This window comes from Nyctereutes procyonoides, unplaced genomic scaffold (genome assembly GCF_905146905.1).
Source record: "Nyctereutes procyonoides isolate TBG_1078 unplaced genomic scaffold, NYPRO_anot_genome, whole genome shotgun sequence".
In the NCBI taxonomy this organism is placed as follows: domain Eukaryota; kingdom Metazoa; phylum Chordata; class Mammalia; order Carnivora; family Canidae; genus Nyctereutes; species Nyctereutes procyonoides.
The window spans coordinates 45,181,225-45,207,453 of NW_026575121.1; the positions used below are offsets into that span (position 1 = coordinate 45,181,225).

General features: G+C 39.3%; 1 protein-coding gene across 1 annotated transcript in view; it reads left to right on the plus strand.

Moving 5' to 3' along the window:
* Window positions 1-26,229, plus strand: part of GPC6 (glypican 6) — a 1,081,755-nt gene that overhangs the window by 1,039,952 nt on the left and 15,574 nt on the right. Inside the window, exon 7 of the mRNA XM_055335919.1 lies at window positions 23,555-23,691. Within this exon, the coding sequence (XP_055191894.1) occupies window positions 23,555-23,691 (137 nt within the window). The remainder of the gene's footprint in view (window positions 1-23,554; window positions 23,692-26,229) is intronic.

The window sequence follows — 26,229 nt, forward strand, 5'->3', positions numbered from 1 at the left end:
TGTGTATAGCATTAAAGCTCAGAACCCACCAATAAGCAAAAATGACTGTAGCTTTCTTTGCATTCATTTCCTGGAAATGTTTTTCATCATTTAATTCAAAACCTAATTTTTTGGAATTTAATGTTTAACAAATCATGAGTGTTTGATGTAATGTGAGATTACTTTATCCTCCCTCATCCCCAGACCCTCATGAAAATGAGATGCTGCACCTCATTTGGGGATTTGGGAGAGAAAATAAAACAATCTAGATCTAGGTCAGCAGAAAGTCTGTTTGTTCAGTGTAAGTAGGGCTCTCCGCTAATTAACACTTTCCTGAAAAAAAAAAAGAGTGAAAGGCGTGTGTGTGTAAGAAACATATATATCCCTCTTTAAATGGCACCATTTCAGATTCAGTAAACTAGCACTTACCCCTTCAAAATGGAATAGTAATCACACATACTGAAAATTAAAATTCTAGGAAGCTGCAAAGGCTGAAAATTCAGCCAGTCACCTGACACAACTAATTAAATGTACTGGACTGCTAATTGGTATTTACTAAATTATGGAACTAAAGCTTTAACTTCACTATTTTTGCTTCAAGAATTGAAATACTGTGAAAAGAGAAGGGTAACCACGATGTCAGTTTAGTTACTCTTCCAGAAAGTGGGAGTCAGACCTTTATGCAACTCCATGTAATTGATACAGTGATTGCAAAGAAGGAATGCCACCTCTAAGAGCAAATCTAAATAGAAGAAAATATACTTTCTTTCCTTCTTAATTGCCCAAACATGGTGGTCATAATAATAATGTGCACGAAGAGCAAATGAATTTGCACCCATGGCCATGGGTGCTTTTTAAAGGCGATATAATGGTTTTCTGCAACATCAGAACAGTGGATTTTCTCTCCCAGATGCTTGGCCTCTTAGGCAACCTATACAGCATAGCATATTCAAAAGTCTGTTTCTTCCCCACATAATCATTTGTTCAAATTTTTACCCTGTGCAGAATGAGTAAATTCTGATGGACTTCACATCCGTCATTATGTAAGATCTTTCTTAAAAAATTATGAGGCTTTCTCCATAACCCAATAGTCAACTGAAAAAAATATTTATTGAGCATCTACCATGTGTTCAACACTCAGCTAACTGCCAAAAGATACCAAAATGTACAAGATATTGTTCCTTACCAGGGGCATAAAGATGTTTTATAGGCAACGCATCCCCAAATGAAACAATAAACAAGTCAAATGCCCAAGATACTGATAAAATAAAATGCTCATTTGTGTGATAGGATGATCAAAATAAATTCATTCTGAGAGTGTCTTCCAGCTCCAAAATTCTCCAATTCTGTGTGCAGCACAAATAATAGCAAAAGGATTTAACTAAAGGTTCTGGAAGGTGCATTTTAATCATGAACATGTCCCTAGCACACTGTCTAGTACTCAGTAAGCTCTGGGCAAGTGCCGAATGAATAAATAAGTACACGAGCACAAAATGTAGAGGATGTAGAAAGTAGAATGAATTGGCATTATCCAAGAAGGCTTCAGGGCAGAGACTGCTCTCAAATCAAGCCATAAAGCAGAGGTTGCAAACTGTCACCCTTTAAGGTAAACCCAGCTTTACAGATGTGTTCATTTCAACATATACAGTATTGGTGGTGGTGGTGGTGGCGGCGGTGGCGGTGGTGATGATGATGATGACGGTGATGGTGGAGATAATGATGGTGATCAGAAAGAAGAGGAGAGAGAATATAAAAATCAAGAGACTCCACATTCAAGTCTATATATTTCTGTTGTAAAACAAGATCTGCCTCTCCCAATCCTATGTCCATGTGGCATTATGCTCCCTTCTTTGGGGTGTTGTCTTCCCACTTTGACACATGTCCCATCCTCTCTCTCAGCTGTCTCCCCAACTAAGGCCAGGTGTCAGTCACCTTTTATTTCCATGTGTGTGCTGTTGCTCTTTTATGTAAGAGAAATACTTCTCCATACACATACTATCCAAAGTGGAAAAATGATGGTCCAAGAGAGACTCATGTTTTAAGGAAAATGTAGAGTATTCTTGGAAAAATGAAGGAATTTCTATGCCATCAACATTAACCTGAATGTGTCTATTGAAAGAACAGAAATTACATTCTTACATTATCAACTACCTCACCAGTGTGACCTTCCATAAGCAACCGGTCTGAACTAAACCCATCTCCTCACCCCTCTCCATGCAGACTCCCATCCCCCTTCCCCACTTTATTTTTCTCTTTAGAACTTAACCCTGTCTGGCATATTATATATGTTACTGGTTTATCTGTTGATTGGTGGAATCTTCTAGTGAAAACATAGGCTGCATGAAGGGAGAAATTTTTATATATATTTTTTGTTCACAACTTCAATTCTTATACCTAAGACAGTGCCAGAAAATTAGGAAATATTGAATGAATGAATGAATGAATGAATGATAAATGAATAAACTCACCCTGCTTTACTAATTTTCTTTCTCCGCATGATCTCTGCCTTAAAGGATGAAGAGGCTGTGGATAGGCAGAGAGAGATGTCTTCCTCAGTGGGGGAAAGTTACTTCCTGGAAATAATATGCGCAAAGCCTTAAGCTGGCAGAGAGCAAGCACATGGAGAGGGAAAGGGGGTCTGTAAGAAGCATAGTCTAATTAAAATGGAATATGGGTCATGGAGTTGCTACCTAAGAATCCATGACAGGTGTGAACAATAAGGCCCTAACCAATGGTCCCTTGTCATCAATCCAAGTCATTGCCCACTCCAGACTGGCTTTCCCAGCACATAACCAGTACATCCTTCTTGACCCCACCTGAACTGTTCTACCACCCTTTAGTGGATGTTCTAAAACAGAGGCTAATATGATACCTCATAGCATCTGCTGACACATGCCTGCTTCCCTGGCCAAAAATTCTGCCTCTCTAATATACCCTCTTTATCTTCCATTCACACCAAACTACTTTTCAAAGCCTGAGTGGGCTTGATCCACATGGGCCTTCAAATGAGGTGCTGTTCCATCTGATAGGAGGCCTGGCTTGGCTTATTCAACCATTCTTCAAACCCAGCTCAAGTAGCCACATCTGAACCCCTCTCCGTGGCCCCACTGGTCTGCTCCTGGCCAACCCAGGACCTTTTCTCCATACCTCTCTACTATCTGCAACCTCTTCTCTGGCAATGCTCACAGTCAAAGCAGCATGTATCCTATAAGACATGGTGTGAGCACACATGTGAAGAGTTATTTAATTAAAGGCACCTGTAGCACCCTCAGACAACCATATATACAGGCCTTGAGGGTGCCACCCTCACAACTTAGATCCTCCCTGGAAGTTCATTGCTTTTCTGGTTAAGTGGTCCCTGCCCTTGGATACTACCATGTGCCTATTTGCATGGATGGTCATTTAACACCTCTCATCTCCTCTGCTGTGGTTTAAGTACTTCTACCTTTATTTATTTATTTTTTTTTTAGTACTTCTACCTTATAACAGGTGCTCTCAGTTTAGTCAACTTTGGGTCACTGGTGTTTGCTCTTGAAAAAACCCACAACCAGTCCCTCTACATGCAAGCTTCTGCCTCTTTTCACCCAATTTCTACCAGTGTTGGTATCACATTGTATTACTATTCATTTTGATGTCTGTACTTCTCCAAAAGAGAAAGTTCCCTGAACACAGGGACAGTGTCCCTTTCCTCATTATGTGCTTCTCACACAGGGAAGACCCATAATACATGCTTGCTGACAGAATGCATGGACACACACAACAATGCAGCTGTGCCTTTTGCCCTGTAAGAGGAAGGACCATGAATTAAGTAATGGCAGTAGAGTTGCATATTCAAAAAAAATTAAACTGATAAAAAGATAAAGAAATACATATATTTTTAATTGCTGCAATAAAACTCATTGAACCCTGACTTATAGTCTTAGAAAAGGTAGATGTAAAAAGCTAGGTTAAATCTGAAAATTAAAAGATCTTTCAGAGAAAGAAAACAAAAATAAAGTCACAAGCTAAGTGTGCCCTCATGATACCACCTAGTCTACTCCTTAGTGCTATGGATCTTGGTTTTCTGGTTTCCAAATCAGTGGGTGGAATGTGTTGAGGGTGCTGGGGGTGGGGAGAATTCATTAGACATGAAGATCACCAGGTTGCAGCTCTAGTGGTTGGCTCTGTACTTATAGTACTTTGAGCAACCCCCCGGGTACAGATGACCCCACCACCACCTATGCCCTATCCATTTTGGCCAGGGGCAGGCTCTTCTCTTTCCCTTTTAAAGACCACAGGGTGTTCCCCTAATTGCCCAGCGCCTTCATCACATTTTCCTAAAATCCTTTCTTAATCAAGTTTTGGTAAGCCTGTCTCTTACGGCTCTGCCTTCGGGAAAGACTATTTCTAAAAACCAAAACTTTCAAACAACAGTGAGAAGACTTCCCAGCTTCTTGTGAAAAGGGTCTCCTCTTCAGACCAACATCAAGTTCTGCACCCAAGTCCCAGCCCCTTTGAAGTTTTGATTTTGCTCCAATTTCCATATAAACAAGGAAGAAGGTAGCTTGGTGACACACTTTATTCAAGCACTGACTTTAATAACACTTTCCTTACTACTGTCTTGGGGGAAACCCTTGAAAAGCCCTACCTACTCAAAAAAGGAGATAAACTGAACAGGGATGGAGTCTTTTTGAATGTCTGTAAAAAAAGACATTAAAAGGTCTAAGACATTCACTATGACTTGAAGAAGAGAGTTGGTTTTCCACATAGAAGATAATTTGAAGAAGGAAACGAAAACTGTTTTCAAAAGGCTATTTAATTTTCCCTTTATTGTAGTAAAAAGAACCAAGAGAATGAAGCATGTCAGAATCTGTGATTTATGGACCACGTTGGCGTATTTTTTAAGATTTTATTTATTTATTCATGAGAGACACAGAGAGAGAGAGGCAGACATAGTCAGAAGGAGAAGCAGGCTCCCCACGGGGAGCCCGATGCAGGACTCGATCCCAGGACCCCGGGATTGTGACCAACCACTGGACCACCCAGGTGCCCCAGATCACAGTGGCATATTATAAAAATTCAGAAATCACTCCTAATGAGAAAACTACCAATTACCAAATCGGCAAATCTTACTCAATTCAGGTGCAAGGGTAGAGAGGTTAAGGTGGCTTTGCTCTTCGCATGGCAGTAGTGCTGTGTGATGCCCCATGTGCTGGGATAAAACAGAATTCTTCAAAAAAAAAAAAAAAAGTAACCTAAGACTGAGGCTAATGGACACCATCACCATCATCATTATTTATATTCCGAGGTCCTGTGGCTGAGATCTTTTCTTTTTTGGATGAAGGGTTATTCTCTAAGTACTGCTGCTTAGCTACCAAATCCATTTACAGATAGCCCCTGGCATTTTATCTTGAAGATTCTGATGTGCTTCCAGTACTGTTTTTATACTTATCTGCAATAAAAAGACGATTCCTCAGAGTACTTGGGATTTGGCCGAATCAGATTTACCATCTAGTTTCCCGACCCTATTCCCAAGTATGGTGTAATAGGAAAAGGCAGAGCTCTTTCAAGTCTCTGTGGACTCCTGTGGCAGGGTGGTGAAAATTTTGTTTTCTTTACTACTTTCCATTTCATAAGAGAAATCGTCTCAAGGAGAGGGTTTCAAATGCAATGTTGTTAGATACAGACCATTAAATATGTAGGGCTGCATTTCCAACCTATATTGTAGCCCTATGGGGAAAGTCTCCCTTTGTCATAGAAACCCACGGGATGAGCTGGTCTGTGCAGTTCTATGAATAAAAAATCCAGAACAAGAACACTTTTCCCATTTTAAAACCAACAGAGGTTTTTAAGAATTTTATTTTTTTCACATTTGTATGTTGAAGGAATGGCCTAGTTTTTATGGTGGTGTGTCTTTCAGATGACCTTAGCACCACCTGAAAATTTTATTTTCCGCTAATAATTAAGATAAATGATAGCTAGATAGCTAGATACATTCAAGAGCAATATAACCTACTGCTGTGTACAACCAGAAGAGTAACTAGGCAAACAACGTTTGGTTCTTTGGATCTCCCTGAGGTATCTAAAATATCACATCAAAAAATGTGTAATTTTGTATTTGTTTAGAGGGCTACTCTAATCACAGACATTTTTTAAAAGGCCTAGAAAATTAAGGAATTACTTGAAGGGCTGCTCCAACCATGGTGGTGTCGGAAAAAGTTGGTAAACAGGAGATCCTTTGGAGGGGAGCTAGAATCATAATAGTGTTAGAGATGGTCTAGAAAAGTAGCATGGGCTAATAAATTGAGGGGAGTACAAAGATTTCCAGAGCACTGTGCTCCCTCCTCCATATTTTCCATCCTTTTTGAAAAGAGCGAGACTTCCCAACCGGCCACACCGTTTTTAGAAAGCATTAAAACATTCTAGCTGGCCAGTTCTGTTGTAATGGTGAATTTAGGAATGATGGCTCTGAAGCCCAACTGTCAAGGTTCAAAATCAGCCCTACTTCTTGTGCTATGTGATGGAAACCAAGTGGTTTAACCCCTCACATCCTCAGCCTCCTCTGTTCAAGTGGGGTCATGAGGACTACACAATGAGGTGTGAGTGATGGGTTTAATGTGGTGTCTACCATGCAGCTGACATCTTAAATGAAGAGGTCACAACAGAGCTGTAGTCCTCAGTCGTCTTACTAAAAGTGAAGACACCAATGCCTACCTTTCAACATTTTTATGCAAATTGGAGGTAATATGGATATTATTGTTGAGTATCTAATAGGTATGGAAGCCACCATTGCTTTCGTGATTGTTATCAGCATCCGTGGAACCCCACCAGACTACAGCTTCCCAAGGACCATCCAGGTTACCTTCATGGGTGTTGCACAGGGTCCCACATTTAGAAAGGCCCAGGCTTGATTTAATGCTCTGCTACTGCCATGTTAAAATTATTAGTTTTTAACAAGAAGCCCCATATTTTTATTTTGCACCATGCTCCACAAATTATGTAACTTGTTTAGAAGACAGATTTTTTTTTTTTAACTGGGTTTATAAGCCTGGTCTACAAGTCACAAGTCTTTATACATAGTAGGTCTGCATTTAGTGTCTAAGAATTAAACTGACATTGTCCCCAATGAATAACAATACAAATTCATCTGTTTGAGGCCAGCGTTTGGAAATCACAGCTCTTCTTGAGTTTAAGTCTCTTTGTGGACAGGCCTTTAGCCAATCACAAGAGTCCTGCTTACAGTATGCATTTAAAGGAAATTCTAGGAATGTAGAATGGGATCAAGTATTTGCAGGATCTACATTCATACTTTAGGCAAGAAGATCCATTAAATGTTAGAAATGATTTTATGGAGCCAATAAAAATGTGGAAAAAGTGTTAGCAAAATCACTTGAGGAAAGGTAGTTGCCAATGTATTTAATATTGGCACAGTTAGTAACTGACTTTAAATACTTTCCTGATCAACATAAAAAGGCATTTCAAGGGAAAGGAAATAAATTATAATGCCATTAACCATCACACATTATAGAAGTACCTATTATAAAAGCAAATCCTTTCTAAGTTTCATTGTTCTGGATCTAAGCTTTTTCATAGAAATAAAAATCAAATACTATACTTGATTTCATTTTGTAATATTAATAGGATTAAAATAGCTTTAAATTTTCCTTTGACTCACTAAGCTAGAAAGTCAAGGTGCTAAAAATATATACTTTTGCTTCAAAACAGGCAGAAATGTATAACTGTAGGAAAGGATTTTTTTTTTTTTTTTTGCCAAGTGCAACACCAAAAGGACCTTTTGGGAGAAATGTGAACCAACTTTGATGCATAATTTGGCTATATATATAAACATATGTCTATATTTGTCATGTAGCTTTACTTGTCAAAAAATATCCTAAAACTTATACAGTCACAGAAAGTATCAATAACATAAAATTTCACATCCCCCTTTTAGAACTATGGCCTTAACATTTTGTAAGGAAATAAAGCTTTGGTTAACCTTGGCTCTGGCAGACCTCATTAAAATAACAGTCTGTCAGTTTCAAGTTTAAAATAACAGGGTTGTCAGTTTTATATGCAGTAGAACAATCTACAATTTTATTTTCTGGGAAGCCTGTGGGAAGCGCCGGAAGGGGTGGAAAGATTGGGCAACACTGCCATCTGGTGGTTATGTTGGAAGGCTGTCTCTAACCACCTACAGGTGTGGCTGGACTGCCTTGAAGGAAAATGTGGGAAGATACTGGGCTGCCTTGAATTTAATTTCTTTTGTTCAACTTTTTGACAGCCTTTTGTCTTAAAAATGTATGCACATGGCCAGAGCCAATATGCAGTTTATAACTCAAAATTACAGCAAATCAATAAAATACTCTCTGCTCTTTGGTAACCTGTAATTTCTGCATATCAATGGCTTGATGCCATTAATTTTCAAGAGAATAAGTCTTGTGAAAAGAAGAGGATATGGGAAAAAAATCTTTAAGATTTTTTAAGGGTATCTTGAAAGAAAGTCTTCAGAGTCTTCATATATGAGTTGTATACTTTTCTGGATGATTATTATACTTTAATAAAAATAAACGAATATAAGCCAAAAAAATCTCTGTCACGTAGGGAAAATATTGGCAGATGTCACAAAGCTGAATGCAACATGTTCTCACTTATATAAATGGAAACAATTCTAGGGAAAGGCTGGATCTTAGCCACTTCAAATATAACCTAATTTCAGTTCATTTTTTTCCTGGTCCATTTTGGTCAATTGATTGAGGGGAGGCAGTGGACAACAGGAGAATGGCATCAAAGGAAACAGATAAAAATGAGTTCTGCTGATTTCAAGGGCAGGCTACCCAAGGAATTCAGAAGGACATGCAGAATGCTTTAACGTAAAGCAAATAGCCTGCCTTCAACTCAAACAATCCAGCCACTCTTACATCACTGGCTCTGACTCCAGATATACTCAGGAAGGCCCTCAGACCCACATTCTCAGTATGGTAGCCGGCCACATATGGCTGTTAAGTACTTGAGATGTGCTATAGACAGAACTGACATGTTCTGTAAGTGTAAAAACCACATTAGATTTTGAGACCAGTGCCATCCAGTATGGCGGCCAGTAGTCACATATGGCTGCTGAACACTGCACATATCTGTAGATTGAACTGAGATGTGCTGTAAGCCTACAATACTCACTGAATGTTAAAGAGTACTACCCAAAAAAGAATGTAAAATATCTCATTAAAATCTTTTCATATGTATTATATGTTGCAATGGTAATATTTCGGGTCTACTAGTTTAAACTATTTCTATTGGGTATTGCTGCTTTGGACTCTCATTGCATTCTGACCCAGAAAGGCCATTCTGCCATTTTGCAGGTTGTTCCACTCCCACTAGAGCTAAAAAGGGTGATCTCTAACACCCTTGCTGTTTGTAGGAGACTATGAGAATCTATTTAGGTTACTGGATGCTTAAGACATAAAGGTGAAAGTCAAGTACAATCATATCATGGAGTCTACTCATAAGAGTAGTAAATGGCACCCCTCGTTGATGCTCCATGAGGTAAATTGGATCTTGAAGGTAACCAGATGGCTCTCAGGCAAAGGTAATTTACCTCACAGGGATAAGAACTTGATTTCCAAGAAAGAGTGCACGTTAGTCACCCTATGCCATCTGTCCCCATGGAGATATTTCTATGCATTAAGAACTTCCAGCTCCAAGTGCCCTAGCAATATATTAATTTACTAAACTTTATTAAATCTTTAAGAAGATAGTTAGGGGAGTGGCATTTTCCTCCATTTAAAAACCAATTTGTAGGGAAATTATATGACTTTGCCAAAGTTGCAGTTAAAGCAAACATCTCTCCATGCACTGGGCACTTCTCTCCTCTACTGAAGAGGCTTCACATCTATGAGCTTTTGCCACTCAAGGTCCCTCTACCAAAAAGAACTCTTCCTGACTCTTCTACCTGCAAAATGCTGTTCACCCCTTAAGTCCCATTTCAACTGCCACCTCTTTCTTGGAGCTCCCCTTGATTCCACCATATACTCAGTAATAAGACACCAATTATACTCTGTCCTACAACCCATGAAAGTATGAGAGATTTACTATGCTTTTTTATATATAAATCTTCTTTCCCTACAGAGTAGTAAGTTTCTTTTTTTTTTTAATTTTTTTTAAATTTATTTATGATAGTCACAGAGAGAGAGAGAGAGAGAGAGAGAGAGAGAGGCATAGACATAGGCAGAGGGAGAAGCAGGTTCCATGCACCGGGAGCCTGACGTGGGATTCAATCTCGGGTCTCCAGGATCGCGCCCTGGGCCAAAGGCAAGCGCCAAACCGCTGCGCCACCCAGGGATCCCCAGAGTAGTAAGTTTCTTGAAGGCAGGACCATCTTGTATCTCTTACTGTGTGTCCAGTACATTCTGGACACTTAACAGGTGTGTGTGTGTGTGTGTGTGTGTGTGTGTGTGTGTGATTGAATAGACTACCCATAAACAGACCCAGAACAACCATTTCTTCATAAAATAGAGAAGTTTACAAGAGAGAAGTCCTTCCCGTAGCAATAACTTATTTTGTAAGTAAGAGCATCTAGAATTTAAATTTCACTTTCAATTTAATTTGAAGTCTCAGAATTTAAATTCACCCTCTGCCTGCTTTACTTCACTTATCTATCTATTCATTCATTCATTCATTTGCTATCTATTGAGTACTACTATAAACCAAGCATTGTGCCATATAGGACACTAAACTCCTAGGATGCGGTGAATACAAATGACAGAGACCCTGCCCTTAGGTCACCTGCAGTCTGGGTGGGAAGATCCATTACAATAAATGGGGACATCTGTAGGATAGGAAAAACCAGAGGGATCTCTTGGATCACATCCTGGGGGGGGGGGGTTACTCTGGAGGTCAAAGGAGGAGTCCTAGGGGAGGGATGTTGGAGTTGAGACTCACAGAAGGAATTATCCACTAACTCTTGCTCTTCTCTTCCCAATGTATAGATTATAGGTTTGTCTATATGGTTCATAGACATTCTTGGGTCCTATGATTTATGTTCTTGAGTACATTTTTGTAGTATCTTGGATGCATTGGTTGTAGTATCTCATTTTGTTGTTCCTCAAAACCCTTTATGTCAAAATCACTGGCAATTAAACTTGAACCAGTTTCCAATTAGATTCATGAAGGAAAAGGCAGAACATTTTATCATATCACAGATGTAACAAAATGGATGCAAAAATACCATTTATTTTGTATCACATTGTACAAGTCTACATAGTTAAGTATAAATCAAATCACACATGCCCAAAAGAGATCCTGTACTTTTTGTTACCTATGTCATGAGACATTTAGGGCAACCTATCTTTTTACTCTATATGATTTTAGAATTTCCACATATCTGATTTTTTACTACTACCTTCTGAATACTTTCTGTGCTTCATCTAAATTACCTTTCCCATATGTGAACATCTATGCAAGTACACTCACTGGTGGATGGAATCACATTTGCAACACCTTACTTATGAAGGTCCTGCTCAATTACAGCAATCTCAGGTGAGCAAAAGAAATCTTCTGATTCCCTGGTAAGTTCCAAATATCTATTGTGCCTTCAGAGAAACAGACCAAAATATACATCTATTTCTCAGCTTTGGTGTGAAAGAATATAGCGTCAAACATTTGGAATTAAATTATGAATTCTAAAATATTCAGGAATGCCTAAATCCAAAGTGTAATGCTTTGCCATTCCTCCTCCTTTTTTAAAAAATTAGCAGACAACTTTTAATATCCTGGATTTCACTCCCTGAAGATGAGATTTCAATATTTTAAAACTGACTTCAGGTGGTCATATGCCTATGAATCATTGCTTTATGTCAATCACAGGTAGAAGTAGAAATCCTGTATGGATTTTCTGAGTATTGTCAAGGAATCCTATGAAAGAGTTGCACATTTGAAGTAATAGTTGGCAAAGAATCAGAATTTTCACCAAGATTGAATGTTCAGAACATCAAACTTTGTTTCACATTGGCAAAATTGGGCTATTAAATATCTGAGCTTTGTCTGGCAGTTTGCTGAATTAGTGCTAATTTCCAGATCAGTCCTATACAAAGGGATCAATCCCAAGCCATTGCCAGGATCTTATTGGCTACATCAGGTAATTGAGGGAAAGTGAAGGAAATCTGTTCTTCAAACCAAAAGAAATTCCAAATTTTTCATTCCATAGTGATAGAATAGATGGTATTAAGAACAGATTAAATATCTGAATGGCTAAAATGTGCCTTATGTAACTGCTAGAAATACTGAATTCATTCTCTTCTTTTGAGAATACATCTGAGATCTTCCTATCCTGCCTTATGAAGACAGCATATCCAATAACCTAATTTAGAATCAGCACTTTTCACAATACATGCTTTAGACCAGGGAAAATTCCTTGGGAATGTCTGCACCTACACAACCGAAATAATGCCTGAGAAATAACAGAGAGCAAAGTTAGCAATCAAGGAAGGTGGAGCTGACCTCAAAAGCCAAGAGCAGAGAACGAGAGAGCAAAGACTGGATAGACCCAATGTCACAAACGAAGCAAAGGGAGAATTTACCAGGTGATGGTCAGAGAAAAACAGAATCCACCCTCGGCAGCTGAAACTAGCTATATAGATCACAAAGAACAAAGCAAACAAAAAGGTTGGGGGTCATCACAGGAGGAAGAACAAGAATATGTTTATGCTTTTTGGTCAAGACTTGTCCATGAAGATCCCCAGAATTGCTGAAGAGGAGAAAGTGACTTACTTTATGTCAGGCAGCGGATCTTAGTCCTCTACAGTCGGCATTGATATCTGTCATTGGAAATGTTTGAATAGAGCCTAGGTGAGTACCTGTCAAGAATGCTCTAGAAGCTTTGGACACTGGGAGCTCTGCTGAGCCTCCAAATTTCATGACTCAATGACAAAAGCACTCCTTGAAATTATTTATATTTTCACACTTGAGAAGTGAATAGTGCCACAAATTAGGTACCACTGTGCAAAATAATACTTTGATCACATGCATTTCTGCAGACCACTGTCTTTTTCTTTTCTTTTCACTATTGAATCCAGTGTTAGTTCAGTATCATCTCCAAGGTGTGTAGAATGTTTCCTACCCTCACTTGCCTAAAATGTAATACCATTGGGAGTGAGGCACAAACAGAAGTTTAGGTATAAATGTGAGTATCTGAAAATGTATTTTTTTTTAACATAGGCTGCAAAAATCTGACATGAACAGCATAGGAAGGTATTTCTGGTTTTCCCATATTTATTCCACTGTGAGGACCAGTGTTTTGCCAAAGAAGATCTCATCTGTCTTTTCAGGGTCATGCCCTGACTACAGCATCATCACATAGTCTAGAAACTCCAAGCCTGAAGCCAAGGGGGATGACACAGACTCTAAATTTTTCATCCTAATTCCTAATCCCCTGAGAAACTCAACAAAACTAAGCATTGTCATTTTGAACTTTCAAGGATTCTTTCACTTCCTACTGATTTTTTCACTCTTCTTCGTTTTTCCTACAAAACACACATGTGCTTGTCTCCTTGGGGAATAACATGAAAAGTACCACACCACAGGAAAAAATACGTACTATTTTTTGAAAAATATGATAATATTTTGAAATACTTTGAAAAACATGGTAAATGACTAGCACTTATTATTGAATTTTCTGGGAACATTTGAGAAAGCCCAGGTTGTAAGGCTGGTTTTAGGTTGTGTGGTGACTCAAGGCACTCAGCACAACGCTCGGTGGGTTGTATGGCCAAGGTCTAACTTTGGATTCACTGACAAACTGTGTTCAACAGGACCCTGCTGTCATCCCAAGACTCAGTTAATGATTTCCTAAAAGGAAACATATTGTGAGGGAATTCTCCATGCATTCCAGGACCTGCCCAAACATTACGATATAGACAATCTAAGACATGAAAAATAACTTTGAAGAGTTTCACACACTCAAAAGAAATGAAAAGTTGAAGTTCTGGTGAATAGAATGCTAAAAACCATATCAGCAGAAGGGACTTGAGTCCAGACTTGAACATAAATCAAGTGGGTAGATGGAGCAAGTCCTGCATCTTCAGCTTCCCCGTTGAACTAACTCTGACGTTAGTAACCCCTACTTCCTCAAGAACATTAGGGGGATTGCATTTACAGATAATGGGCCACATCAGAAGAGTTAGTATTCCCTCTGAGTCTTCAGAACTTTAAATACTCTAGACTGTCTGTACATGTTTTCAAGTGAGTGTGAGAAGTTGTGAACAGGTTCATTCACAGACTTCTGTTTGATCACTGAAGAAATATACATGGCTTGAATTCTAATGCAGGTTCACACAGTGAATTGAATGACTTGGTGCTGTAATAAAAGAACATTCTTCTCTAGAGTAAAGCCGGACAAGGTCACGGTCTCTGAAACTGGATTATTAAACTCTCAGGTTGCAAGAATAATATTATATATTGTGAATTTCCCTTAACTTGACCAAGTAAAGTGGCCTTGTCCATGAGCTAAAAGTGAGGCTGACTTTGTTTCTTTAAACAGATTGTTTTCCCAAGCTAACAAATGACCTTCAGCCTATAAAATATTCACATTGTTTTTCCCCCTCAATATGTATTATTTAGTGTATAGTCCTTTAAATATTAACCATCTTTTTTCTAAAGATATGGTATATATTATTTACATCCAGCTACATTATGTTTTCACACAGATGAAATAGGTACACTGGAGTCTTTCTGAAATCATGAACAAATAGGGCATCTGGCCAGGTGCACACAACAGGTACCCAGGGAAGTGAATTTTGGTGTGGGCATGACTGACAAAGGACAGCAGGTGGCCATCTCATAGTTCACTTCTCACACTTCACAGGAAAGATCCAGGAGAAATGAAAGGGCCAGCATAGATGGACTTTGGGCCTTAGGTAGGCAGATAGACAGCCATGGGCAAAATCTCTTAGAGGAGATCAAATGTGCCCCATCAAAGAATCCACATAGGAGACAAAGGTAATAATAGTTCAAAAACACCCCAAATCAGTATTTAATAGGTCACTTGCTCGGAAAACCAAAAGGAAGTTACTGGGAATGGTACAGCTTTATGAGGATTATAAAGACTGCCTAAGTTGGGATTCATTCCATTTTTACTTAAATTCCCATGTTTTTTCCCCAAGCCAGCATTGCCTTTGAGATCTCTAAGGCTCTTCCATCATACTTGTGTAAATTACACCAAGAATGACATTTGAGATGACAGGAGGCTAGAATTCTAATTAGAGGATTGGAGGGGCCATCTGAGATCTCACTCTCACTCAGGGGATAATCAGGTCAAGAGAAAGCACATTTTTGGAAGGCCTGCAGAATTTGTCCATGTCTTCCTTATTCTCCAAAGGGAAATCCAAGAAGGCAGTAGCTGGCAGATAATCGATCATTTTTGAAATCTTACTTCCCTTAGCAGATAATCGGCAGTGCTATTCATGTATTTATTCACTCAACCAATATTTCTTAAATACCCAGGACATGCACAGCACTGTTTACCAAGGCTCTGCTGCAGAGCAGGTGTTCCCTGGGAAACATGAAAGCACAGATGCTCCTTGGCAAAAGGAGGAGCTGAAGACCAGAGCAGTGGCTAAAAGCAATGGCTTCTAGATGGATAAAATCATCCCATCGTTGGAAGTGAAAACTTGGAGGACCATGATGCCTTTCTTGTTTTTAATCCCTCTAGATAGAAATAACTAATTATCCAGCTTCCTAAATTGTCCCCATGGCAAGATTCAGTAGGCACAAAAGAGCAAATATCAGCAAAGACATATTTGCTTGAGAGGGAATATGATTTTCCCTACAAATTTTCAGGCAGATTGGTATCAGTACTCTCATAGCCCTTTGCTTAATCCGATCATATTTGCTCCATGTCTGTTTATCCTCTCCTACTCCTACACAGGGACACTAGGAACCCTTGAGGGGTGGCGACTATGTACTGGCCATATTTGTATCCCCAGAGTATAGCATAAAACCTGACTTAGAGAAGGCACATAAGAAGTGTTTAATAAATGAAGCTACCAACAAAAGGCTTTTTCTTATTTTAACCAATGCAATGGAACTTTTTCTGAATTATACTTTCCTATCTCATTAAACTGATTTCATTGAATGTTTTTGCTTGGTAAGTCACTGATTCAAAATACATTGTGTCAGTCCCTTTACTACAGATTGGCAAGCTCCGAATTCTTTGGATCTCATATCTCTAAGAGCAAAAAGTCAGAATCATAGACCTCAGTGCATTTATACCTGTTTATGCATAAATTATACATAAGTAGTACTGAACTAATGTATTTTCTATAACATACGAAGGTATGCAAAAAGTAGAAACGTTTGAAGAAAGAGGTAAAACAAAGAACCTTTATTCATTTTATTTTGTAATGTTGTCGATGTACCAAGAGTAAGTCTGCCATTTCATTGCTTTTCAATTGTGCTTGCACTGTTTGAAATGAACAAAATCCAAAGTTTCTTTGCAGAACTCATTTTAAGCCACTCATCCATTTAATGAATTAGTTAAAACTACATAATCTAATCCATAAGTGCATTTAACCAAGACATGTGAACTGCAGTAGATTTCAATACCTCAGGACAAAGCTAATGGGAGGTGCCACTATGAGCCCCTTTCCACTCTGGAAAAGTCTTACAAGATAATTGAGAAATGGCCATCACCATATGGGCCAATTAAGAGACATATCAATTTATAGATCAATTAAATATTAGGAAAACTTAATTCCTCTTATTTTTTATATTTAAAAAGTAAAAATAGAATTTCTCTTGTTTTTACCCTGAATCACATTGAATCATCTTGCAGACCACAGGGGTGGATACATACCTCCACCAACAACCCAACACGCATGCTCCAGACACGATGGCTATAGGACATGTCCTTCTTAAGCCTGCTGGCGAAAAGTAACAACTCTGAAGCCTACACTTGATTTTGAATCTCATGTCTACCATTTACCTGATGCGGGGCAAGTTTTTTCACCTCTCAAGACCCCATTTCCCATTCCCAAACGGTATAATGATAATACATCAGCACAGAGTTGAGGATCGCACGTGAGTGCTTTAGCCCAGTGACAGATCGCACTCAGCTCCCAACTGCTTTGTCAGTTACTGCCCTCTGCCAAATTCAGCAAGGCTCTTAAACACCATATCTCCCAAAAACAAAGTCTCATTTCTTTTCCCAACTTTTCATTATTTTTAGCTTTTCCAAAAAATACTGAGGTGGTTGAAAATAAATAATAAAATGAATACCCATATACCTCTCATGTAGACAAACTGATGGTTGATTTTTTTGCTTTTTCCAAGTAAGTAAAAAATTAAATAACACTTTATCCTAAATATCTCAACATAAATCTTTTAAAAGAAAAAATGATCTCCTACATAAACACGCTACCATGATTACACTGAAGAATATTATTGGTGGGACGCCTGGTGGCTCAGTGGTTGAGCACCTGCCTTCAGCTCAGGTTGTGATCCCCAGGTCCTGGGATCGAGTCCCGCATCAGGCTCCCCACAGGGAGCCTGCTTCTCCCTCTGCCTATGTCTCTGCCTCTCTGTGTCTCTCATGAATAAATAAATAATAATATTTTTAAAAAAAGAATATTATTGGTAATTCAGTAGTATCATGTACTACCTATTCTGTATTCAAAATTCTCCAATTATCTCAAAACTCTTTCTTATAACTGGGTACTTACCTCTTCCAGTACTTCCAGTCCACATGTAGCATCAGGCTGTAACATTTTTAGTTTCTTTTCATCTAGGACGGTCTTCCTGCCTTTCTACAATTTTTACCTCTTTTGAAGAGTTGAAGCTGGTTTTCTTATACAATATCCCACACACTGAATATGACTGATCACGTATGTATTGCGTTACTTTTTTGGCCCTATACTGCCAAGTATTTCCTGTAAATTGGAACTTGGTAATTCAGAGTCTTGATGAAATTCAAGTTTAGTATTTGGGGTGAGATCATTTCTTAAATGGAATTGTCAGATGCCAGTACTTGGATCATCCTTTCTGCTCTTCGGTTTTGCTAATCCCTTTGTTTTGGCAATCTATTCTACGTTGTCAGCTTCCTCCCTCTTTTGTCTAATTTCGCAGTTCTGGAAAGGTGGGTATGATAATGGTAGCACTATCTTCCTCTAGTTAAGTATTCATTGACCTTCTGACAAGCCTTCAACAAAGAGTCAATGCTTTGACTGGAGCTAGGAATTGAAATTATCAGAGATCAGAGTAAACTCCAGACAAGTTCTAGAAGAGGGCCATATTTTCCTGGTGGCCGCCAACAGTGTGTATTTTGATCAGAGGCCTGCGGCATGACAGAAGTTGACTTTCAAAATCCCTCAGGGGCATAGATGTGAAACATGTAATATTCAGGTATTACTAGTATTACTAATATTCCAGCATTATGAACATAAGACAGGACAAATGGTAAATATAACTTGCAAGTATTTGCAAAAGTTAATTTGTCCAGGAATAGCTCATGTGGGAAGCTGAAAGACATTGCTGCAAACTCCTTATTTGAGTCCAGATCTTTGTTCTGATCAAGTCTGCATTAGTAGCGAACTCAGATTCCCTATACTTCAGTGACACATTTTTATCAACAGTTCTTGCTAGTGGAAAGCTTAGCTCCCTGTTGTATGCACTCAAGTTTCCAGGAAGAAAAGTGTAAGACCAGCTCAAATCTGGAGCTACCACAATGTATTCACACACATTATTCAGACATAAATATAAGAGGGACGCCTGGGTGGCTCAGCGGTTGAGCATCTGCCTTCGGCTCAGGGCATGGTCCCAGAGTCCTGGGATCGAGTCCCACATCGGATTCCCTGCATGTGGCCTGCTTCTCCCTCTGCCTGTGTCTCTGCCTCTCTCTCTCTCTGTTTGTCTGTCATGAATAAGTAAATAAAATCTTTTTTAAAAAAGAAATAAATATAAGAGAATAAGAGAAAATATTTCTAAATCGTGTAAGGAATGAAAAGCTTGATACTGAAAAACAAACTGCAATCATTTGGATATCTTTGGAATCAAAGGCATGTGCCTCTCTGGTATCTAATAGGGTCCCTTTTTTTCAGCTTGTCTGCATCACCACCCTCGGCTGAAAGTGAATTGGCCAATGTTTCCATGCAGAATGTTAAAATCGCATTTGCATCTCTTGCTGCTGTTTTGCTGTTATGTCCTCCAATCACTCACTGAAAACGCCTGGCTACTGCAATGCCACAGTGAACACGACCTGATTATAAAGTGTCCTGTGGTGACTCAGAGAGGACCCCACACTCTTCACTTAGCTAGATACAACCCACCTTTCCTCCTGACCTTTTAACATGAGTGCACTTTGTGGAACCACACTATTTTGTGTTAGCAAGATTGTCTGCTGCCTTGTAATAGATTGAGACAATGAAATCTATTTATCTATTGAGCACCTACCACGTGCTAACACATGTGTGACCAACCTGTCTTCGTTCGCCAGGACTTCCCAGTTTTTTTTTAAAAAAACTTTATTTATTCATGTCAGAGAGAGAGAGAGAGACAGAGAGAGAGAGAGAGAGAGAGAGAGAGAGAGAGGCAGAGGGAGAAGCAGGCTCCGTGCAGGGAGCCCGACGTGGGTATGACAAGCACTGAGGATGACAAGTTAGAACCCTGTACCTGTGTCAAGAAGCTGGTGACCTTAGAATCAGAGAAGTAAGCCAATTACAAAATTAGAGTAACCAGTACTTAAAATCATGAACAGGGCACCGTGGACATAGAAAGTTGAATAACTAACTGGAAGACCAGAGATGCTCCTTGAAAGAGACAATGCTTGAGTATGATTTAAAGAGTAAGCAGCACAATATATGCAGTGAAATTTTGCAAGACTCAAAAGAGAAGATATCGGTGGGACATCATGCCATTTTATTCTTTCTCTGTGTCTCCGAATACATATATGTTTGGTTCAGATTCCCACAGTGTAAAGGTGGGATCTTAGCATTAAATAAGCAGAAAAGAGAATGGTCATTCCCAGCGTACTTTATTATGGAATGGAATATACCTTACAGTATTTCAGTACTGAAGCTAGTGACAGTTTTCTCAATTAATTATGAATATGTAATGCCTGTTTCTTTTTCTGGAGTTTGTGTTTAAGAACTGTGAGAATGAGTAGCTCAGTGGTGATAGCCCAGGTTGCAAAGGTGAGGGACACCACCAATGTGGCACCTTGTAGAACAAATCAAGTGAAGGGTTTTATTTTAGACAGGTTTTATTTTGAAAAAAACTCAAATGTACTGAAAAATTGCATTTTTTTAAAAAAATTGCACACTCCCATCTAGATTCATTCACCATTAAAAATTTGCCACATTTGCATCTGGGTGGCTCAGTCAGTTGAGCATCCAAATCATAGTTTCAGCTCAGGTCATGATCTCATGGATCGTGGGATGGAGCCCTCCATCAGGCTCCTCACTCAGCAGAAAGATTCTTGCCCTCTACCCGTCCTCCTTCTCATGTGCACATGTGTTCTCTCTCTCTCTCTCTGTATCTCAAATAAATAAATAAAATCTTTAAAAAATTTTGTCACATTTGCTATCTTGCTCTATCTCTAAACATCTATGTGATGGTGATAACAATGATTCCTGAATCATTCTAGAGTAAGTTGTGGGAACCATAACCCTTTAACTCTGAATAGTCCAGCATGTATCTCCTAAGAACATTCTCCTTTATGAGCATGATATGAGCTCGTATTCAGAAAATTCAACACCAATACAATATTATTTCATATAGAGTCAATATTCAAGTTTCACCAACTATCTCCATAATATCCTTTCTGGCAATTATTTCTCCAATCTAGTGTGCAATCCAAAATCATATACTGCATTTGAATGTCATGTGTCTTACTCTTCTTAATCTAAAAGAAGTATTCAGCTGTGTCTTGTCTTTTATGACTGACATTTTTGAAGTGTACAAGCCAGTTGTCTCATAGAATGTTCATTAGCCTGGACATTGTGTTTATCTAATGTGTCCTCATGATTGGATCTGGATTATGAATTTTAACTACATAAGTAATGTGTCCTTCTTGTCATGTCACATCTGGAGGAAGCCTGAATCACTTTGTCCCACTACTTTGATCACTTGGTTAAGGTGGGAGCCTGCCCAATTTCTTCACTGTAGAGTGACCAGTTTTCCTTTTGCAATAATAAGTATCTGTGGGGAACACTTTGAGATTGTGTAAACATCCTAGGCCCCATCAAACTTCCACCCAATGTATTTTGCATTTGTACTAGTTTGTTAGGGCTGCTATAACAAAGTATCACCAAGTGGGCAGATTTACTGTCTCACAGTTAAGAAGTTAGAAGTCTAAGATCAAGGTGTTAGCAGGGTTGGTTCCTTCTGGGATTGTGAGGGTAAATCTGTTCCCTGACTCTTTGCTAACTTCTAGCAGATTGCTGGCAATCTTTAAAGTTCCTTGGATTGTAGATTCATCACCTTGATCCATGCCTTCATCTTCACATGGCATTCTCCCTATGTATATCTGTCTCTGTGCCTAAGTTCCCCCTTTTTATAAGGACAAAGTCATATTGGAGTAGAGCTGATCCAGATGATTCCATTTTAACCTGATTTTCTGCAACAGCTCCATTTCCCAATAAAGTCACATTCACTGGTACTGTGTTTAGGACTCCAATATCTTTTGAGAGGGACTCATCTATAGATAACACTTGCTGATATCAATTATTACTATGATGGTTGCAGAATGGTGATTTTTCTGTCACTCAACATTTATTACTTGGCTTTTGGGGATTGTGGCTTTTTGTAATTGATAAACAGAATGTGAATCTATCTACAGCTGGATAGAAATGGCCACATGTGTTTCAAGTAAAAAAATACAAAGCAAATAAAACACGCACACACATCTGTGCCTAAAGTGATAGTAAAAAAGGACTGGCTCTCACTGCAAAACTCTTTACCCAGTCAGACTGGCTGGAAGGAGAGCCAGGGTTAGGGTAGCCCATGGACCAAAGTCAGAATCAATGGGGGAAATCAGAGAGTGCAGGTCTCAGGCCATCCTAAACATTTCTTGTGTGTAAGCTACTTCTTGGAATATCACTACTCATGGATTATTTTCATGTTCTAAAACAAAAGTAACATCACTCTGTTTAAGGGTGTGTACCAGGGTCTCAAATTCAGTATTCTGGCCATCTTCAGCCCTTTGTGAATGAGCAGATATTTCTCAGTACTAAAGCCTCTTGTCATCAGAATCACAGGAAGCAAGGTCCAAAGACTGTATAATTCTGGAACTATTGAGAAACATGATTGGGAGACAGATCCCACATTCCTTTCTGTTTACTATTAAATGTCAATAAAGATCTTCAGAATTGTTTTCTAAAACTCTACACTCCTTCCACAGTAAACAAAGAATACTTTATTTCCAAAGGCTATGGATCGCAAATACATAATGCCATTAAGTCTCAGTGGCTGTCCCTTCTACAATGCTGTGTAGGTACGCTAGAGCTGCTGTAGCCACATACCACACACAGGGTGGCTTAAAGAACAGAACTTTATTGTCTCTTGGCTCTGGAGGCTAGAAGTCCCAAACCAAGATGTCAGCAGGATTGGTTTTTTCTGAGGCTGTGAGGGAGGGCTTCTTTTCCAGGCCTCTCCCCTTGCTTGTAGGTAGATGTCTTCTATCCTCTCTCCACATTGTCATACCTTGATGCATGCCTCTGTGTTAGGATTTCAGTATATGAATATGGGGGAACATAACTCTGCCAACCTATACCAGATGCATTTCAACCATCCATAGACTTTCCCAATGTTCACATAGGCAAAATAGAAAATCATAGTTGTGACTGCAGGAACCTAGATGTTAATTTTGGAACCAAAATGGTACTGAATCCTTGTCTCCATTCTTTCTGCAGGTGAAAAGTTAGTGCTGAGCCTGAAAACACTAAAGATGAGGTTACTAAGCTGTTCCCTGCCATCCAAAGGACTATGGGTTTTACACTTACCTATATTTGGAATGACTTTTCTCTTCTTGCTATAGAGATTTTTACATGGGTTTGGATTGCCTCTCACTATCCAAGTGTGTGCTGTATGAGCCTGTCCATTGGTTAAGAGCAGAGGTTACCAGCAGTTGAATTAGTGACAATATTTATTTCTTATGGAAACAAATAGACCATTGGGGAAAGCATTTTCTCTCTCAGTCCCCTGTTTCAGTGCATTTATCTGACATCCAAGCAAATGAATTCTAAAAAATATATTTAGGGAATCTGCAATAAGGAACACCTATTTCTTCCAGCCAGAGAGGGACTTGAAGCCAGTTGAGATGCTTTGTAAGTTTTTAATTCAAAGCATGGGAGGACAGAGATGATGGAAAACAAAAGCCAATTACCTGAGAACTCTCTGCCAGAAGCTAGAGGAAGATTGAGGGAGGAGGTAGGGAGGCTTGCCTGAGCAATAAATCCTGCAGCATGGTGTCTCTCTCTCTCTCTCTCTCTTTTCCAACTGATTGAGTTTGTGCCCGTCCTATCACAGATCCTCTTTCACCTGTGTTGTGTCCTTGTGTAGAAATGGGGGACACCTGGGGAGAATATTCACTCTCTTTCCTTGCTTTCTTGATCAGGTCACAGACATAAAAGAGAAACTGAAGCTCTCTAAAAAGGTCTGGTCGACGTTACCCTACACCATCTGCAAGGATGAGAGCATGACAGCAGGCACGTCCAATGAAGAAGAGTGCTGGAATGGGCACAGCAAAGCCAGGTGAGGGTGACTCGCTCTTCTGGTAGTTGAAGCATTGTGCATCCAGCCCTGGAAGGCTCTCCTGGCACAACCCTAACAGGCCTGTTTATGCAAAAAGCAGCAGAGGGTGGAGGGACAAGTCGTCACTTAGCGACAGCTGTTCAGAGTGACAGGTTTGATGGGCACCTGGGAGCACTTACTCTCAAGGTGCCATTAAGCGTGGAATCCTTGTTCTGAATGCTCGCTTCTGGATAAGGACGGAGAAATGGTGACAGATGCCAGGTTACGGATATCCTGAGATCACAAAGCGCCTTTTATGTTCACTTAATGACTTTAAGACAGCAAAGCTATTTTTATCCATAGTTAAATGTGCATGGCTTACTGTTCTTTCCATCACAAGTTAAGCAGGAAGTGAAAGTTCAACTGTAATATTTTTCACCCTTGGAGAAAAACAATTTTTGATGTGCTCATTGAAAGGGTAAGGGAAAAAGAAATGAGCAAGGGGCAGCCGGGAAAGTGTTCTTGTAGGTTCCCTGCCTTGAAAAATCCCACTGGGATCTCCTGATGAGTGATGGCTCTGTTTTCATCCTGCTGCTCTGCTGCCCAGTCCTGCTGCACTTGATATAGAATTTCTGAATTTCTTAATTCAGCCTGGAAACGGGGTTGGCCTGAGTTTTCATAGGGTGGAGGAGTTGGACAGGAGAACTGGCTGGGAGTTGGCAAGCAGGGCAGGACACCGGGAGAGGAGACTGCCCGAGCACGCCTCAGCGAGGGTGCAGGTGGGCAGAGCAGCTGGTAAATTGGACTCAAGGAATCTTTGGGGATTGGCCAGCAGGTGGAGAAGTTAAGCGGGGAGGGATCTGTTCTGGACCTTGGTGGGCGTTTTCAAGCAGATGAAGCAACTGTGATCAAAAGGAAACAGAAAGTTACATGGATATTAAGTTCAGAAGAAACTGCAGAAGGTAAGCAGGGGTGCAAGTGAGGTGCTCATTAGGTGTTATTTCTCACACTACTGAGTTGAATTTTTTAGCATCTATCAGTAATGATATTATTAGCCATACTGGGGAGAGCTTAGCGAGGCAAAAACAAGACAGCTATAGAAAGAGCTGTAATCATTTCAAGATGCTCCAAAATATCAATGTCCAAATCTTAGATCATGAGTGTAGACGGATATTTGTCCTATCAACAACATGCCCCTCAAAAATGCTTAGTAATTTATCAGTGTCTGGTCTTGTAGGAAGGAGACCTTTGGCCAGCAAATCATCTGTGAAATTTAGTAGCTTCTAATGTGTCTTTTCCTAATCATTGTACAGAAAGACACTGTAAAGGATGACCAGATGGCCTAATGAATAAAGTGGTTGATTTTCTGAGCTGCTCTGTTACCCATCTGTGTTTACCTTTCAGCCTTGGCTGAAATCAAGGCTGTGTTTTGAACTACATTCCCATGGTTACACAGGTTGCTGGCTATTAGTGCATACACAAAAGGAAAGATAAAGAATTATCACAGGTAGGAGTTGGGGAATACACTCCACCAAGAAAAAGAATGGGAAGTTGGCGACCATTAAAGTCAGAGCCACGGGAGACCAAGTTTAGCCGAATTTCTCACTGTGCAGATTAGGAACCAGGTGGATGAACAATTAGTCTAACTAGCAAGGGTGAAAGCTAGAAATCTCCCAAATCCTAGCCCAATATTCTTTTCATGTCAATATCCTCCTGCCTCTAAAACAAATGGCTGCTAAACATTTTCCTCCTGAGGTTAGGAGAACAAATGAAATAGATCTTAGCTCTATAAAAGATTTAGTAGACCTACGTTCATTCATTCAGTTCCTCAGTCCATCTGCAATGTTATTAAGCACTCCCTCTGCCCAGGCACTGTACAAGGCTCCATGAGCTAAGTACTGTATGATAGCAGTGATGTCTCTCAACCAATAGAAAGCACAATGGCTGGAGAGAGGACTTCAAGGGTCATGTTGTTGCACTGTAGGCTTGGGAAAGGACAGCATAGGTGGAGAACTACCCGGATCAGTACTTAGGGACCAGATTTGAATTTTACCCTAGGTTGATAGGAACCCACTAGGGGAATTTATGCAGGTGAGTGAAATGATCAAATTTAATGCAATAAAATCATTTACAAGGATATTCAGAATCTAATCCAGTATACTATTTTTTTAAAAATGAAGCTGTCAAATATTTGTGACTCAAACTATATTCCCATTGAAAAATTAAAATTTCATAGTTTCTTTTAGTTCCTTTTTAAAAATTCTTCCACTGCAATGAAATCTTAATAACTTTATATTTAATAGCATAGGAAGTAGATAACCAATAAAGACTTGTTGAATTAAATTTAATTGAAGCTTTCTTCTCATTCTCACCCAAGTATTAATTGATCTAGGAACACATGAGAGGATTTTTTAAAATTCCACTGAACTACTTTGTAGGCTGAAAAATCCACTTGTAATGCAGGTAATAACCTATTTTTCCCTATGTTTGAAGTATAAATTTTCAGATAATAGGCCTTCTTAAAAGTTTGGGATGCTTGTAGAAAGAAAGAAAGAAAGA